The sequence below is a fragment of the Hibiscus syriacus genome, unplaced genomic scaffold (assembly GCF_006381635.1).
Source record: "Hibiscus syriacus cultivar Baekdansim isolate YM2019G1 unplaced genomic scaffold, ASM638163v2 tig00111952_pilon, whole genome shotgun sequence".
Classification (NCBI taxonomy): domain Eukaryota; kingdom Viridiplantae; phylum Streptophyta; class Magnoliopsida; order Malvales; family Malvaceae; genus Hibiscus; species Hibiscus syriacus.
In genome coordinates this window covers 38,137-54,195 of record NW_024063220.1, presented here as the reverse complement: position 1 = coordinate 54,195, position 16,059 = coordinate 38,137, and the positions used below count along the sequence as shown (strand labels likewise).

Sequence of the window (16,059 nt, the reverse complement as noted above, 5' to 3'; positions counted from 1 at the left end):
CACAGTGGAAGGCGAAAATACATTTGGATTATAACATTTCGGAAACCCGTGCCAGAGTTTATCGAGTCAGGATTTGGAAATACACGGAAGCTATAATAAATTACATTATGTGGATTTCTGCATGCTTTAGCAGTAAATAGGCTATATGATGAATTCATTCTATTTGGACGCATGTGCCACTGCCTCACCAGTGTTGAAATCTGAGATTGCTAGATATAATGCTTTCTTCTTATTTTGAAGTTAAATGCATCATCAATATTAAATGTCGAGTCTGTTTTGCCGGAGGAGATTGCGCTAGTATTCTCATGTGCCGGTCACCTTGTCTGGTATAATTGGACCTGCATTTCTTTTTGTATTAAGCTTGTTTCGGTTCAGGTTTTGACTTAACAGTACTTCCGATCATTGCAGCACATTGTAGCACCCACCATAGCAGGAAAAAAAAACTAAGAGAGGTGGCTGAAATCTTTTTGGCTTTTCGATGGGATTTTTATTTCGTGTCATTGTCGGTTGGACTCTTCATTTTTTCTTGAAATATCTGACGCTCGTGTCCGACTCATGATTATCGGATTATATGGATATGTACAAAATGGGAAGGGACATGGCCAGGCAGCTATATTTCATGGCCCCAGTTAGAGCTCTAAAATGAGTTGCACTGTATCCACATGGGCAGCTAGCTGGCTTTCTCAACCTAGTAAGAGAGCAAAAAGGAAGAAAGAAAATCAAACAAAATTGGAGAACTCAAACCAGGACAGGGATGCCTGGAAAACCTTCCCTTGAATTAACCGTTTGTCGTTGACACATCGGAGACGGATCGGGATCCACCGAGGCACGACACAAGGGGCAATCATAGTGATAACAGAGCCACATATCTATGCAAGGGGCATGGAATGAATGCTTGCACCTCGGTAGCTGCCTCACTTCGTCTCCATCTTCGAAAACTGATAAACAAACCACACATTCGTATTCTCCACTCATGTCTTCCGACCCCATATTGCCGCTTCCTTTCTTGTACTTGAAGCTTGACAGCAAGTTCCTGCTCTGGTTTTCGAAACTCCTTCCAGCAGCCATTTCCTCAAGCCGGACTCTCCGGTTGGAGGCATCATGGCGCTGCGTGCACCATCGGATGATGATAAGGTTGTATATAGCCAGCACGATAGTGGCCGTTCCGACAACTACGAGGCCGTAGTACAGCATAGGCAAATTCGACTTTGAAGAAAAGGAAGAAGAAGGGCCTGGAGTGTCCGAGTCTCCCATATTCAAACGAAGACTTTTCTTTTTTTCAGATATAACCAAGGATTTTACAAAGGCAGTGAAGAGTATATGTAGAGGTAGCTAATGCTAACGAAGATGGGTGATTGGGCAATTGGGTTTTAATAATAATAATATTTAATAATTGATTGTTAATCTAAAAGATGTGGTGAAGAAAAATGATGCATAAAATCTTTGGCCAAAAAGAATGGAGACAAGGCAAACGTACAATCATTAGAATGTGAAAATGATTGGAAAATCCCCCTTCTCCCGCACCCTTCCTTTCCTTAAGAAACTACCTAATTATTAATTAATAAGAAAATTACACTTTACCTTTAAATGTTAATAAATTCGTCCTACTCCTTAATATAAATTTTGATTTTATCTTTGCTCAAGGATAAATTATTTTATGGACCCGGCTCTCCACGCCATTCATAGTTCCAGTGAATTACATCCATTAATTTTAAAATAAATGTCCACTCTTTATTTACACATAGGAAAAAGGTGAAGATTCATCTTAAAAAAATATGAGATGAAAAAATATTATTGATCGAGATAACGGATAACATGGTGATTTCATCTCTGCTGGGTATATGGATTTTTCAACGGCATGAAAGAATGTTAATATACAAAGCTAATGACGTTAGAAAACAATAGAGAAAATATATGGAGATATTAAGATTTATATGATTTTGGTTTTAAAAAAAATTATAGCCAAAAAGAAAAAGAAATTTTACTAGTGTCAAAATTAAAAAGAATGCAAAGGGTATGCAAATGCAATTATGCTTGGCTCTACCAATTTATTCTTAGCTTAATCCCTACTATATATTTGTAAGGATAACTATTTGATTAAAAAAAACTGTATCGTAAGTCCACTTAAATTAGATTTTATATTCATAATCAATGTTTAATAAAAGAAATATAATCTTATATGAATTTAATATATACGACAATGTCTTATAATCTTAAACTTTCTTCTTATTTTATTTCTTTGACAAGTAAATTATACCATAAAGTTTTCATACTAAATCAAATAGATTTCAAATTACAAAATTCTAACAACTCAATCATATAAGACTCAAAATTTAGGAAAGGGTTAATTACCTCATTCATACATGAACTATACCCAATTCTCAGTTTCATACATAATGTTTAAAAATTCACGATTTTTTACATGATATTTTTTACCGTTAACGGGTTCATCCATTTCCGTCAGGAAAGGTGACATGGCACTTAAAAAATATTTTTAATTAAAAATATTTTTAAGTGCCACATGGCATTTTGTCAGGGTTCTATGTCACCTTTCGTGACGTAAATGGGTGAACCCGTTAGTAGTAGAAAACACCATGTATGAAATCGAGAATTTTTAAATATTATGTATGAAACTGAAAATTGGGTATACTTTATGTATGAATTAGGTAATTAACCCTTTAGGAAATAAGATAAAATTACATATACTAAAACTAGAAGTGTAAAGATTTCATTGGATTCCGATGACAGTGAAGGTTGCCATCCATGTTTTCCAACTTGTATAAAACATGTCTTTCTTTGTCTAATGTAATTGTATTATATAGACTGCATGCATGCATCAAACATGTAGCAGACTCTTAGGGATGTCCTATTATTCTTTTAATATGTAATATACACGAACATGAAAATCAAATGATGATATCTCATCAAATATTTAATACTTTTGAACTTTTTCATTTATTATATTTATATCCGAAAATCATAATCGCTTTTATCAATAATATCGTTTTTAAGATTTAAACGTTATTATTTTTCTCCTTAAAATTACAATATACTCTATCACTGCACTAAACACTCAATCGGCACACATCCTTTTATTATTTATCATTTAAAATTATGCAAAAGAAAAAAAAACACGTATGCATAGAAATAGGAAATTTGATTAATAAGTGTATAATTTTAACACTCAATAAAACTTTAAAAATAAAAATAAAAAAATAATTTGAAAAAGTTATCAATGCGAGCTTTCTCCTTCATGGTTTCAACGTGACGAACTCAGAATCGGATTGAATAAAATATACCCACTCAGGTATCTGGTAATTGAGTGGAAGTCGAATGCTTTTAGATTCACCAGATCGTGATCCAGTAAAATCTCATATGAGTGACAATGAAATAAACCACATAACTACCCTCTACCCGTACACCATATGCAGTCTCATGATTATTCAAGAGAGTGTCTTGGGGCCTGAGAGCCTACCCAATAAAGTTTCTCGGGGCCTCGAAGCATACTCAAGGGTCACCTTAGGTCTCTAAGGAATTACCAGCTTGATTAGAGCTGAACCTCCATACTCCAGCCTACCCAGATAATGTCTCAATAAAACAGTTTAAGTAGTAATCAATAGATCCCATGATCCATAATTCATGAACATTTATATTTTCCAGTGAATACATGTAATCAGAGAACACATATCATGTAACCATAGTTAATTTAAAACTAAATCAAAACATTAGTAAATCCGTAATTCCAGAAAATCATGTTTTAAAACAGGTAAAACATTTACATGTCACATAAGGAAACATGCTAGAGGATCCAACTATTCTTCGGAGGTACTTGGTATTTATCAGGTAAGGGACCATGAAACTTTTGTAATTTAATGGGATTTCATAATCAAGATCCCTATAAAATGGGGGTTTGATAGCTAACTGATTCATCATTCATTCGGTAAGTGATTTATCAAGATCATACACTTTTCATAATTCTTTTACATCAGAGTCATTGAAGACTAGATATAACATGAGTGTTCTCATTATTCAGGCAAATAAGAGTATTCCAGACATTTTAATTTCTGATGGATTCTTAGTAACTTAATCCGATAAGGGTAGAATGGTAGTTTGCATTATCCCAAATTTATATTGAATTATCATGATCTCGATTCAAATCGTACTAACCGATCTTCACCCTGTAAAAATTTTCAATATTCCGGACTGATATACTTCACGAATAATCACTTATTAATATTGATTACACTGGTTGAATTGGTCACTTTCAGAATCACCACTGAACGGAACTAGAGGAGACAATCATGTGTTTGATGGTATTATACATTTATGGGATTTATCAATATCAAGAATACTCAGCACACTTGAGTTATGCTCCATAATCTTTAGACATGATACAACATAAGTTTGTTGGTGTTTCTAGAATTTATTCAAAGACCTTCACTTATTTCAAGTTGTTAGGATATTTGGGTCACTTCCACACTCGAGGTTACTTCAATCATCTTAGAGTTCATGATATTCCAATTCTTTTTTGGGGTTTATGGGTATTTCAGTCATTTGATTATCAGAGTTATTTTGATATTTCGCAGCTCGATGACATTTCAATAAATTCTTTTGAATCCAAACATATGTACATTTTCTGGTAATTTGTCAGATATATCCGTTCAGAGTTATTTGAGATTTCAGGTATGATAGGAGCGATTCCATTATTCAGGAAATTAGGGGCATTTTATACATTTGGTTCTTGGAGAATTCTTAGTAATTTAATCTAATAAGAGTAGAGTGATGATTTGTGGTATTCAAGATTATATATTGAATTATCAGGATTACGAGTCCAATTGAACTACAGATCCCAACACTACGATACTTGTCAATCATTTGGACCGTGATACTTATATGTTATTCACTTCTTAACACTGATTGCACTCGCTGAACTGATCAATATCAGAATCATCGTTGAATGGACCTTAGGGAGACGAACATGTATTCTAAAGGTATTTATTTAATTTCTGAGTTGCAATGGTATCCGAAAATGTTGATGTGACGGATTCGTAGTTCAAAAACCTTATGGACTATATAATATATAAGTTCATCAGTGTTTCCAGACTTTTCCAAGTCATTCGCTTAATTCTATGTCATTGAAGGTACTTAGGTCATTTAGTAGTCAAGTTTATCCCGATCACTTCAGAGTTTTAATAGTAATTCAGTCGTTTCCATAATTCAGATACATACAATACTTCCATTTAGTTCAACTTGGTCATATAATATAATCATTTTACACTTAAAGGGTATTTTGGTCATTTTACACTTCAGGGGCAATTCTGTAATTCATAATAAGGTAGTTTCGATATTAAAGTTTTTAATGAGGATAAATAGAATTTAGAGATTCTGAGGTTTTTAACGAGGATAAATATAATTTAGAGATTCTGAGGTTATTTGCTTAACTTGAAATCATTTCTTATCAGTCTTCCAATTCCTTTATGTAATTCAATCGAGTAATAACCAATTTATCACTTTAACCATATATGGTTCGAGTCCATCCATAACTAAACATGCATAATAAACCAATCATATACATCCATGCATTTATCCATTATCAACATGTTCCATAAAATATGCAAAGAGGTAGTAAAGTATTACCTCGATTTCTGGGCTCCACCGATCGAACTTTTAAACTCCATTCGATCACTCTCAAACTTGAATCCAATTTCCAATAATTTTTTGGATACAGAGCAAATGAATTTACGTAAGAAACTAAACTTAATCGAAAAACCAAATTGAGTCCAAAAATAAAACACTGATAAATGGCTTATCGAGTGTGAATTTGGCAAACGGACTTCAGAATTAGATTTAGGAATTTGAAAAACATAAAATACGACTTTTCAAAAAAATTTACTTTTCGGTCAAAGTCAGCGGTCAAAGTCAACAGGTTGACTCAGACGAGTTGACACAGACGAGTTGACTCAAATGAGTTGACTCAGACGAGTTGACTCAGTTCGAGTTACTCGATCGGGTCAGACAGACCCAATTCAGAATGGGTTGGGCCGATTTTGTCCACCTGGACCATTCTAGAAGACTCCCTAGGGCGTGGGACAGCCTCACGCGCACACGACGGCGGGTGGTGGCGTGTGCGACGACGACGAACGTAAACCAAACACATAAATCAGTCCAAAACCACTCCAATTACAAGCCAAAACACGACGAAAATGAACTGAGTAATATAACAAAGTGCATACAACGGTGGATGTACAACACAAGACGATGGAGTGACGATGAAGGGACACAGTTACATGGGTTTTGATCGGAACTTCTCAAGAAGTACGGTGGCAGTGGCAGTGCAATGAACTAACGACGGGATCGGTTGAAAATAAATAAATTCAACAATGTGTGGTGAGTTTTCAATGAACATTCGATGACCAAATTTATGTATTTGGTAGCATTCCACGGTAAGAGACCCAGGGGGTTTTGGTCGCGAGGTGTTGACTAGCCGAACGGAGGCGGTACGAAGCTCAAATGCGGTCGAACGGTAGAGAATTTAAAGGCGACGGGGGCGATGGGTTGTGCTAGGGATTTGGGTTTCGGATTTCACCAGATGGGGGTTTATTTGATTTTTATTTTTCACTTTACTAGAAAAATGGGATAATTCCAACTTTAGCCCCTGAACTCCCAAAAATTTCAAATCTAGGCTACAAGGTTCCGAATCTTTCCATTTAGTCCCTAATATCATTAAATATGGGGTGTTACACTTTTTATATATATATTGTTATTATAGCTTTAATAATTATATATATTATTTTTTATATACTAATTTGAATAATATATAAAGCCGACACAGTTTTATCTTTTGATGCCTTGAATTATTGATGTTAATTGAGCTTGGGATTGATTAGTTGCATACATATATATTGTTATTTCTTGTAGATTTCTTTTTCTGATTTCCATGTCCCATAACAAACATCCTCATACTTCCCGTACCAATCCATCTCTTCGAGCCCCTCCTTATAATCCACCTCTTAATCCTATTCCTAACCCAAATTGGACCTAAATGAGTTAACTATGCAAAATTCATGTTTTAACAAACTCGGTCACCCCAATTTTTTTAGTGTTATTCACGCAATTTCGAGTCGTATCCCTTTAGGAGTTAGCGTATGCCTACCCTTCCCGGCGTGACTGCCCTAAATTCAACTATCTTTATTTCCTCAAAAATTGGAAATTAGACAACACCTTCAAAGTTAAACTCATTGTCTATCATTAATTGGTCCGTATTTTTAATCCAATGCAGTCTATCTCCAAGATGAAGCTATAACCTATACCGAGAGTATTCACTACTATCTTATGGGGCATTACATCACTATTGATGTTTTGACCATAGCTAGGGACCTTGGTCTAGACCTAGTAGGGATTGATAATGAGCACGACTTTGTCACTACTTCCTTCCAAGCCAGAACGAGTGCTAGTCTCCTTGACTATCATGAGCGCTTCATTTATTTGATTATCTCTTGGTGGTTTCAACCATTTGGAGGTAAATATTTCACTATTTGTAATATCGATATTTGGTGGCTTCTTTGCTTCCAAAATAATCAAAGGATAAATTTTGCTTAGATAGTGTTTGGTGTTCTTGTTAATATCCTCAACAACATTTCTTTCAAGCGAGTTGAGTCATTAGTATATGGTTTCCTTTTGAGCCACATGTTCATCAAAGATAATATCGATGTTTCCCTTGACCTCCTTCATTGACCTAAAATCTCTTTAGAAATTGGGATGGGAACAATTCAAAAACATGTGGCAAAGAAAATGGAAGCAACATATGGTTCTTTCTCTAGTACATCTCAGCCTTAGGACGACGATGTGATGAATGATATCGATGATCCGGTGAATTGTATTCCTAACAATGCTCCTCAAGTCGGTCATGTGGATATAATGTGATTCCTCCATACTTCCAGACTTTTATGGAGATGATGGACTTGAGGTTTTCTTCCATGGAGTCTCACTTCTCTGCCTTGGGGACTCAGGTTTCAGAGATAGCTTCTAGACAATTGGCGATAAAGTCTCATGTCTCAGAGATGTCATCCCAGAAGTGATCTTTGCAGTCAATGTATATGGATTCGAGACATGACTATCACGCTCATATTTCACCTTGACAGATCATATTGAAACGATATCGACTAGAGTTGAGGCTCTTGCTCGTAACATCTCATCTTTCTTTACCTCTTCCTCGGATATCGCTCCACCTCCTCCGCCCTTGGATGTTTGATTGCACTTATGTTGTTGGTGGCTTTGTTAGACTTATGTTTTTCTTGGTTTTCGTACTTTGATAGTTTTTTGGAATTTGGATATTTGGATTAATTTATTTTTTTGGATATTTGTTTTTAAAACTTTGAGATCGTGTGAATTTAGTTTTATGTTTTTGAATGTTTATCAGATTTGAATTTTTTTCTTGGGATATTTGCTATTACATGCATTTTGGAAATTTGAGACATTTTTTTTCTATATTATGACCATGCTTATTATTTTCTTTTAGAATATTTAACTATGTTGACTAACCTCATTTGACTATTGATCTTCACATCTTATATCTCTCTATCAATCTTGTTAAGTTTTTTACTTTTTAGTTTAATAAAAATGGTAAAAATAGAGTAAGATGAGTAATTTTTTTCAAAAAAATCTTAAAATATTTTAATTGTTTTGTTATATCAAAAAGGGGAAGATTATTGAACATACTTGAATATTTTGATATACCAAAAATTAATTAATATTTTTTTAAAGAAATTTTAAGATTATATTTGATTCAGACATTCGAATATATATTTTTTGAAGGTCAAAAAATCCATTTTAATTTTTACTTTATTGAAAAATTGAGTCATATACTGGAAACATTTTTAAAAATAATTTTACAATGGGTTTCGAAATTTAATCGAGTCAAAATTTTTTTTTAATCCAACAGTACCAATATTGTTCATGTAGCATCGATACAATATCTATACTAATGGCCTAAAAATATATTGTAGATTGATAGTCCTAATAGGAGTACCGATACCCCTTTATGTTTATGGAATATGCAAATTTTAGTAGCCTATTTTGGTATCGATACTGTGCAAGTATCGATACTCAAGTTGAAGTACCGATACTCCCCCTCCTAATGGTTAGATTTTTTGTATTTAATGTAGGTAGTACCGATACTCCAAATACAAGTACCAGTAGTCAAGGCTTCTTGACAGTATTTATTGTGGGAAATTTCATCCCAACGACTTTATTAACTCCTACAACAATCTAAATGACTATAATTGAATGAAGATGTACAAAAACAAGATTCTTAGTTATATGTGAAGACAAGAGATCAAAGAGAAAGCCAAAGCAATAACATTGAACCAAAATCTAAGTCAACCTTCTTCAATATTCTTTTTTCTTTCAAAGAATACTTGTGTACTAATTTGTTTTATTTGTCAAGTGTTCTTATTTATTTTTGAATTGTGCAAACAATTTCCTTATGAGGTTTTTTAAGTTTATAATTTTATAATTTTTTCTTTAAGATAATATCTCAAAATTTTGGGTATTATTCTAGAGGGAGTTATAAGGTTACACCTTATCTTCAAAGGTTGATACAAATTAGTAATTAAAAAAAAAACAAATCATCATCCATCAACGAATCACAAAGATACAAACAATCCCAAAATCATCAAAAATGAAAAATGGTAAAAAGAAAACCCAAGGGAAAACAATGTTAATATACAAAGCTAATGACGTTAGAAAACAATAGAGAAAATATATGGAGATATTAAGATTTATATGATTTTGGTTTTAAAAAACATTATAGCCAAAAAGAAAAAGAAATTTTACTAGTGTCAAAATTAAAAAGAATGCAAAGGGTATGCAAATGCAATTATGCTTGGCTCTACCAATTTATTCTTAGCTTAATCCCTACTATATATTTGTAAGGATAACTATTTGATTAAAAAAAACTGTATCGTAAGTCCACCTAAATTAGATTTTATATTCATAATCAATGTTTAATAGAAGAAATATAATCTTATATGAATTTAATATATACGACAATGTCTTATAATCTTAAACTTTTCTTCTTATTTTATTTCTTTGACAAGTAAATTATACCATAAAGTTTTCATACTAAATCAAATAGATTTCAAATTACAAAATTCTAACAACTCAATCATATAAGACTCAAAATTTAGGAAAGGGTTAATTACCTCATTCATACATGAATTATACCCAATTCTCAGTTTCATACATAATGTTTAAAAATTCATGATTTCTTACATGATGTTTTCTACCGTTAACGGGTTCATCCATTTCCGTTAGGAAAGGTGACATGTTAAAAATATTTTTAAGTGCCACATGGCATATTGTCAGGGTTCTATGCCACCTTTCGTGACGGAAATGGGTGAACCCGTTAGTAGTAGAAAACACCATGTATGAAATCGAGAATTTTTAAATATTATGTATGAAACTGAAAATTGGGTATACTTTATGTATGAATTAGGTAATTAACCCTTTAGGAAATAAGATAAAATTACATATACTAAAACTAGAAGTGTAAAGATTTCATTGGATTCCAATGACAGTGAAGGTTGCCATCCATGTTTTCCAACTTGTATAAAACATGTCTTTCTTTGTCTAATGTAATTGTATTATATAGACTGCATGCATGCATCAAACATGTAGCAGACTCTTAGGGATGTCCTATTATTCTTTTAATATGTAATATACACGAACATGAAAAATCAAATGATGATATCTCATCAAATATTTAATACTTTTGAACTTTTTTCATTTATTATATTTATATCCGAAAATCATAATCGCTTTTATCAATAATATCGTTTTTAAGATTTAAACGTTATTATTTTTCTCCTTAAAATTACAATATACTCTATCACTGCACTAAACACTCAATCGGCACACATCCTTTTATTATTTATCATTTAAAATTATGCAAAAGAAAAAAAAACACGTATGCATAGAAATAGGAAGTTTGATTAATAAGTGCATAATTTTAACACTCAATAAAACTTTAAAAATAAAAATAAAAAAATAATTTGAAAAAGTTATCAATGCGAGCTTTCTCCTTCATGGTTTCAACGTGACGAACTCAGAATCGGATTGAATAAAATATACCCACTCAGGTATCTGGTAATTGAGTGGAAGTCGAATGCTTTTAGATTCACCAGATCGTGATCCAGTAAAATCTCATATGAGTGACAATGAAATAAACCACATAACTACCCTCTACCCGTACATCATATGCAGTCTCATGATTACTCAAGAGAGTGTCTTGGGGCCTGAGAGCCTACCCAATAAAGTTTCTCGGGGCCTCGAAGCATACTCAAGGGTCACCTTAGGTCTGTAAGGAATTACCAGCTTGATTAGAGCTGAACCTCCATACTCTAGCCTACCCAGATAATGTCTCAATAAAACAGTTCAAGTAGTAATCAATAGATCCCATGATCCATAATTCATGAACATTTATATTTTCCAGTGAAAACGTGTAATCAGAGAACACATATCATGTAACCATAGTTAATTTAAAACTAAATCAAAACATTAGTAAATCCGTAATTCCAGAAAATCATGTTTTAAAACAGGTAAAACATTTACATGTCACATAAGGAAACATGCTAGAGGATCCAACTATTCTTCGGAGGTACTTGGTATTTATCAGGTAAGGGACCATGAAACTTTTGTAATTTAACAGGATTTCATAATCAAGATCCCTATAAAATGGGGGTTTGATAGCTAACTGATTCATCATTCATTCGGTAAGTGATTTATCAAGATCATACACTTTTCATAATTCTTTTACATCAGAGTCATTAAAGTTCTAGATATAACATGAGTGTTCTCATTATTCAGGCAAATAAGAGTATTACAGACATTTTAATTTCTGATGGATTCTTAGTAACTTAATCCGATAAGGGTAAAATGGTAGTTTGCATTATCCCAAATTTACATTGAATTATCATGATCTCGATTCAAATCGTACTAACAGATCTTCACCCTGTAAAAATTTTCAATATTCCGGACTGATATACTTCACGAATAATCACTTATTAATATTGATTACACTGGTTGAATTGGTCACTTTCAGAATCACCACTGAACGGAGAGGAGACAATCATGTGTTTGATGGTATTATACATTTATGGGATTTATCAATATCAAGAATACTCAGCACACTTGAGTTATGCTCCATAATCTTTAGACATGATACAACATAAGTTTGTTGGTGTTTCTAGAATTTATTCAAAGACCTTCACTTATTTCAAGTTGTTAGGATATTTGTTACTTCAGTCATCTTAGAGTTCATGATATTCCAATCCTTTTTTCGGGTTTATAGGTATTTCAGTCATTTGATTATCAGAGTTATTTTAATATTTCGCAGCTCGATGACATTTCAATAAATTCTTTTGAATCCAAACATATGTACATTTTCTGGTAATTTGTCAGATATATCCGTTCAGAGTTATTTGAGATTTCAGGTATGATAGGAGTGATTCCATTATTCAGGAAATTAGGGGTATTTTATACATTTGGTTCTTGGAGAATTCTTAGTAATTTAATCTAATAAGAGTAGAGCGATGATTTGTGGTATTCAAGATTATCTATTGAATTATCAGGATTACGAGTCCAATTGAACTACAGATCCCAACACTACGATACTTGTCAATCATTTGGACCGTGATACTTCTCTGTTATTCACTTCTTAACACTGATTGCACTCGCTGAACTGATCAATATCAGGATCATCGTTGAATGGACCTTAGGGAGACGAACATGTATTCTAAAGGTATTTATTTAATTTTTGAGTTGCAATGGTATCCGAAAATGTTGATGTGACAGATTCGTAGTTCAAAAACCTTATGGACTATATAATATATAAGTTCATCAGTGTTTCCAGACTTTTCCAAGTCATTCGCTTAATTCTATGTCATTGAAGGTACTTAGGTCATTTAGTAGTCAAGTTTATCCCGATCACTTCAGAGTTTTAATAGTAATTCAGTCGTTTCCACAATTCAGATACATACAATACTTCCATTTAGTTCAACTTGGTCATATAATATAATCATTTTACACTTAAAGGGTATTTTGGTCATTTTACACTTCAGGGGAAATTTTGTAATTTCATAATAAGGTAGTTTCAAAATTAAAGTTTTTAATGAGGATAAATAGAATTTAGAGATTCTGAGGTTTTTAACGAGGATAAATAGAATTTAGAGATTCTGAGGTTATTTGCTTAATTTCAAATCATTTCTTATTAGTCTTCCAATTCCTTTATGTAATTCAATCGAGTAATAACCAATTTATCACTTCAACCATATTTGGTTCGAGTCCATCCATAACTAAACATGCATAATAAACCAATCATATACATCCATTCATTTATCCATTATCAACATGTTCCATAAAATATGCAAAGAGGTAGTAAAGTATTACCTCGATTTCTGGGCTCCACCGATCAAACTTTTAAACTCCATTCGATCACTCTTAAACTTGAATCCAATTTCCAATAATTTTTAGATACATAGCAAATGAATTTACGTCAGAAACTGAACTTAATCGAAAAATCAAATTTAGTCCAAAAATAAAACACTGATAAATGGCTTATCGAGTGTGAATTTGGCAAACGGACTTTAGAATTGGATTCAGGAAGTCGAAAAACATAACATACGACTTTTCAAAAAATTTTACTTTTCGGTCAAAGTCAGCGGTCAAAGTCAACAGGTTGACTCGAACGAGTTGATACAGACGAGTTGACTCAGATGAGTTGACTCAGACGAGTTGACTCAGTTCGGGTTACTCGGTCGGGTCAGACAGACCCAATTCAGAACGGGTTGGGCCGATTTGGTCCACCTGGACCATTCTAGAAGACTCCCTAGGGCGTGGGACAGCCTCACGCGCACACAACAGCGGGTGGTGGCATGTGCGACGACGACGAACGTAAACCAAACACATAAATCAGTCCAAAACCACTCCAATTACAAGCCAAAACACGACGAAAATGAACTGAGTAATATAAAAAAGTGCATACCACGGTGGATGTACAACACACGACGATGGAGTGACGATGAAGGGACACAGTTACATGGGTTTTGATCGAAACTTCTCAAGAAGTACGGTGGCAGTGGCAGTGCAATGAACTAACGACGGGATCAGTTGAAAATAAATAAATTCAACAATGTGTGGTGAGTTTTCAATGAACATTCGATGATCAAATTTATGTATTTGGTAGCATTCCACGGTAAGAGACCCAGGGGGTTTTGGTCGCGAGGTGTTGACTAGCCGAACGGAGGCGGTACGAAGCTCAAATGCGGTCGAACGGTAGAGAATTTAAAGGCGACGGGGGCGACGGGTTGAGCTAGGGATTTGGGTTTGGGATTTCACCAGATGGGGGTTTATTTGATTTTTATTTTTCACTTTACTAGAAAAATGGGATAATTCCAACTTTAGCCCCTGAACTCCCAAAAAGTTCAAATCTAGGCTGCAAGGTTCCAAATCTTTCCATTTAGTCCCTAATATCATTAAATATGGGGTGTTACACTTTTCATATATATATTGTTATTATAGCTTTAATAATTATATATATATATATATATATATATATATATATATATATATATATTATTTTTTATATACTAATTTGAATAATATATAAAGCCAACACAGTTTTATCTTTTGATGCCTTGAATTATTGATGTTAATTGAGCTTGGGATTGATTAGTTGCATACATATATATTGTTATTTCTTGTAGATTTCTTTTTCTGATTTCCATGTCCCATAACAAACATCCTCATACTTCCCGTACCAATCCATCTCTTCGAGCCCCTCCTTATAATCCACCTCTTAATCTTATTCCTAACCCGAATTGGACCTAAATGAGTTAACTATGCAAAATTCATGTTTTAACAAACTCGGTCACCCCAATTTTTTTAGTGTTATTCACGCAATTTCGAGTCGTATCCCTTTAGGAGTTAGCGTATGCCTACCCTTCCCGGCGTGACTGCCCTAAATTCAACTATCTTTATTTCCTCAAAAATTGGAAATTAGACAACACATTCAAAGTTAAACTCATTGTCTATCATTAATTGGTCCGCATTTTTAATCCAATGCAGTCTATCTCCAAGATGAAGCTATAACCTATACCGAGAGTATTCACTACTATCTTATGGGGCATTACATCACTATTGATGTTTTGACCATAGCTAGGGACCTTGGTCTAGACTTAGTAGGGATTGATAATGAGCACGACTCTGTCACTACTTCCTTCCAAGCCAGAACGAGTGCTAGTCTCCTTGACTATCATTAGCGCTTCATTTATTTGATTATCTCTCGGTGGTTTCAACCATTTGGAGGTAAATATTCCACTATTTGTAATATCGATATTTGGTGGCTTCTTTGCTTCCAAAATAATCAAAGGATAAAATTTGCTTAGATAGTGTTTGGTGTTCTTGTTAATATCCTCAACAACATTTCTTTCAAGCGAGTTGAGTCATTAGTATATGGTTTCCTTTTGAGCCACATGTTCATCAAAGATAATATCGATGTTTCCCTTGACCTCCTTCATTGACCTAAAATCTCTTTAGAAATTGGGATGGGAACAATTCAAAAACATGTGGCAAAGAAAATGGAAGAAACCATATGGTTCTTTCTCTAGTACATCTCAGCCTTAGGACGACGATGTGATGCATGATATCGATGATCCGGTGAATTGTGTTCCTAACAATCCTCCTCAAGTTGGTCATGTGGATACAATGTGATTCCTCCATACTTCCAGACTTTTATGGAGATGATGGACTTGAGATTTTCTTCTATGGAGTCTCACTTCTCTGCCTTGGGGACTCAGGTTTCAGAAATAGCTTCTAGACAGTTGGCGATAAAGTCTCATGTCTCAGAGATGTCATCCCAGAAGTGATCTTTGCAGTCGATGTATATGGATTCGAGACATGACTATCACGCTCATATTTCACCTTAACAGATCATATCGAAACGATATCGAGTAGAGTTGAGGCTCTTGCTCATAACATCTCGTCTTTCTTTACCTCTTCCTC

At 33.7% G+C, this 16,059-nt stretch overlaps 1 protein-coding gene across 1 annotated transcript; it reads right to left on the bottom strand.

Moving 5' to 3' along the window:
- Positions 1 to 17: 17 nt before the first annotated feature.
- LOC120173466 (RING-H2 finger protein ATL39-like) lies at positions 18 to 1,295 on the bottom strand. The gene has a single exon (XM_039180628.1). The coding sequence runs from the start codon at positions 1,252 to 1,254 to the stop codon at positions 739 to 741; it is 516 nt and encodes a 171-aa protein (XP_039036559.1). The 5' UTR covers positions 1,255 to 1,295; the 3' UTR covers positions 18 to 738.
- Between the last annotated feature and the right edge of the window lie 14,764 nt (positions 1,296 to 16,059).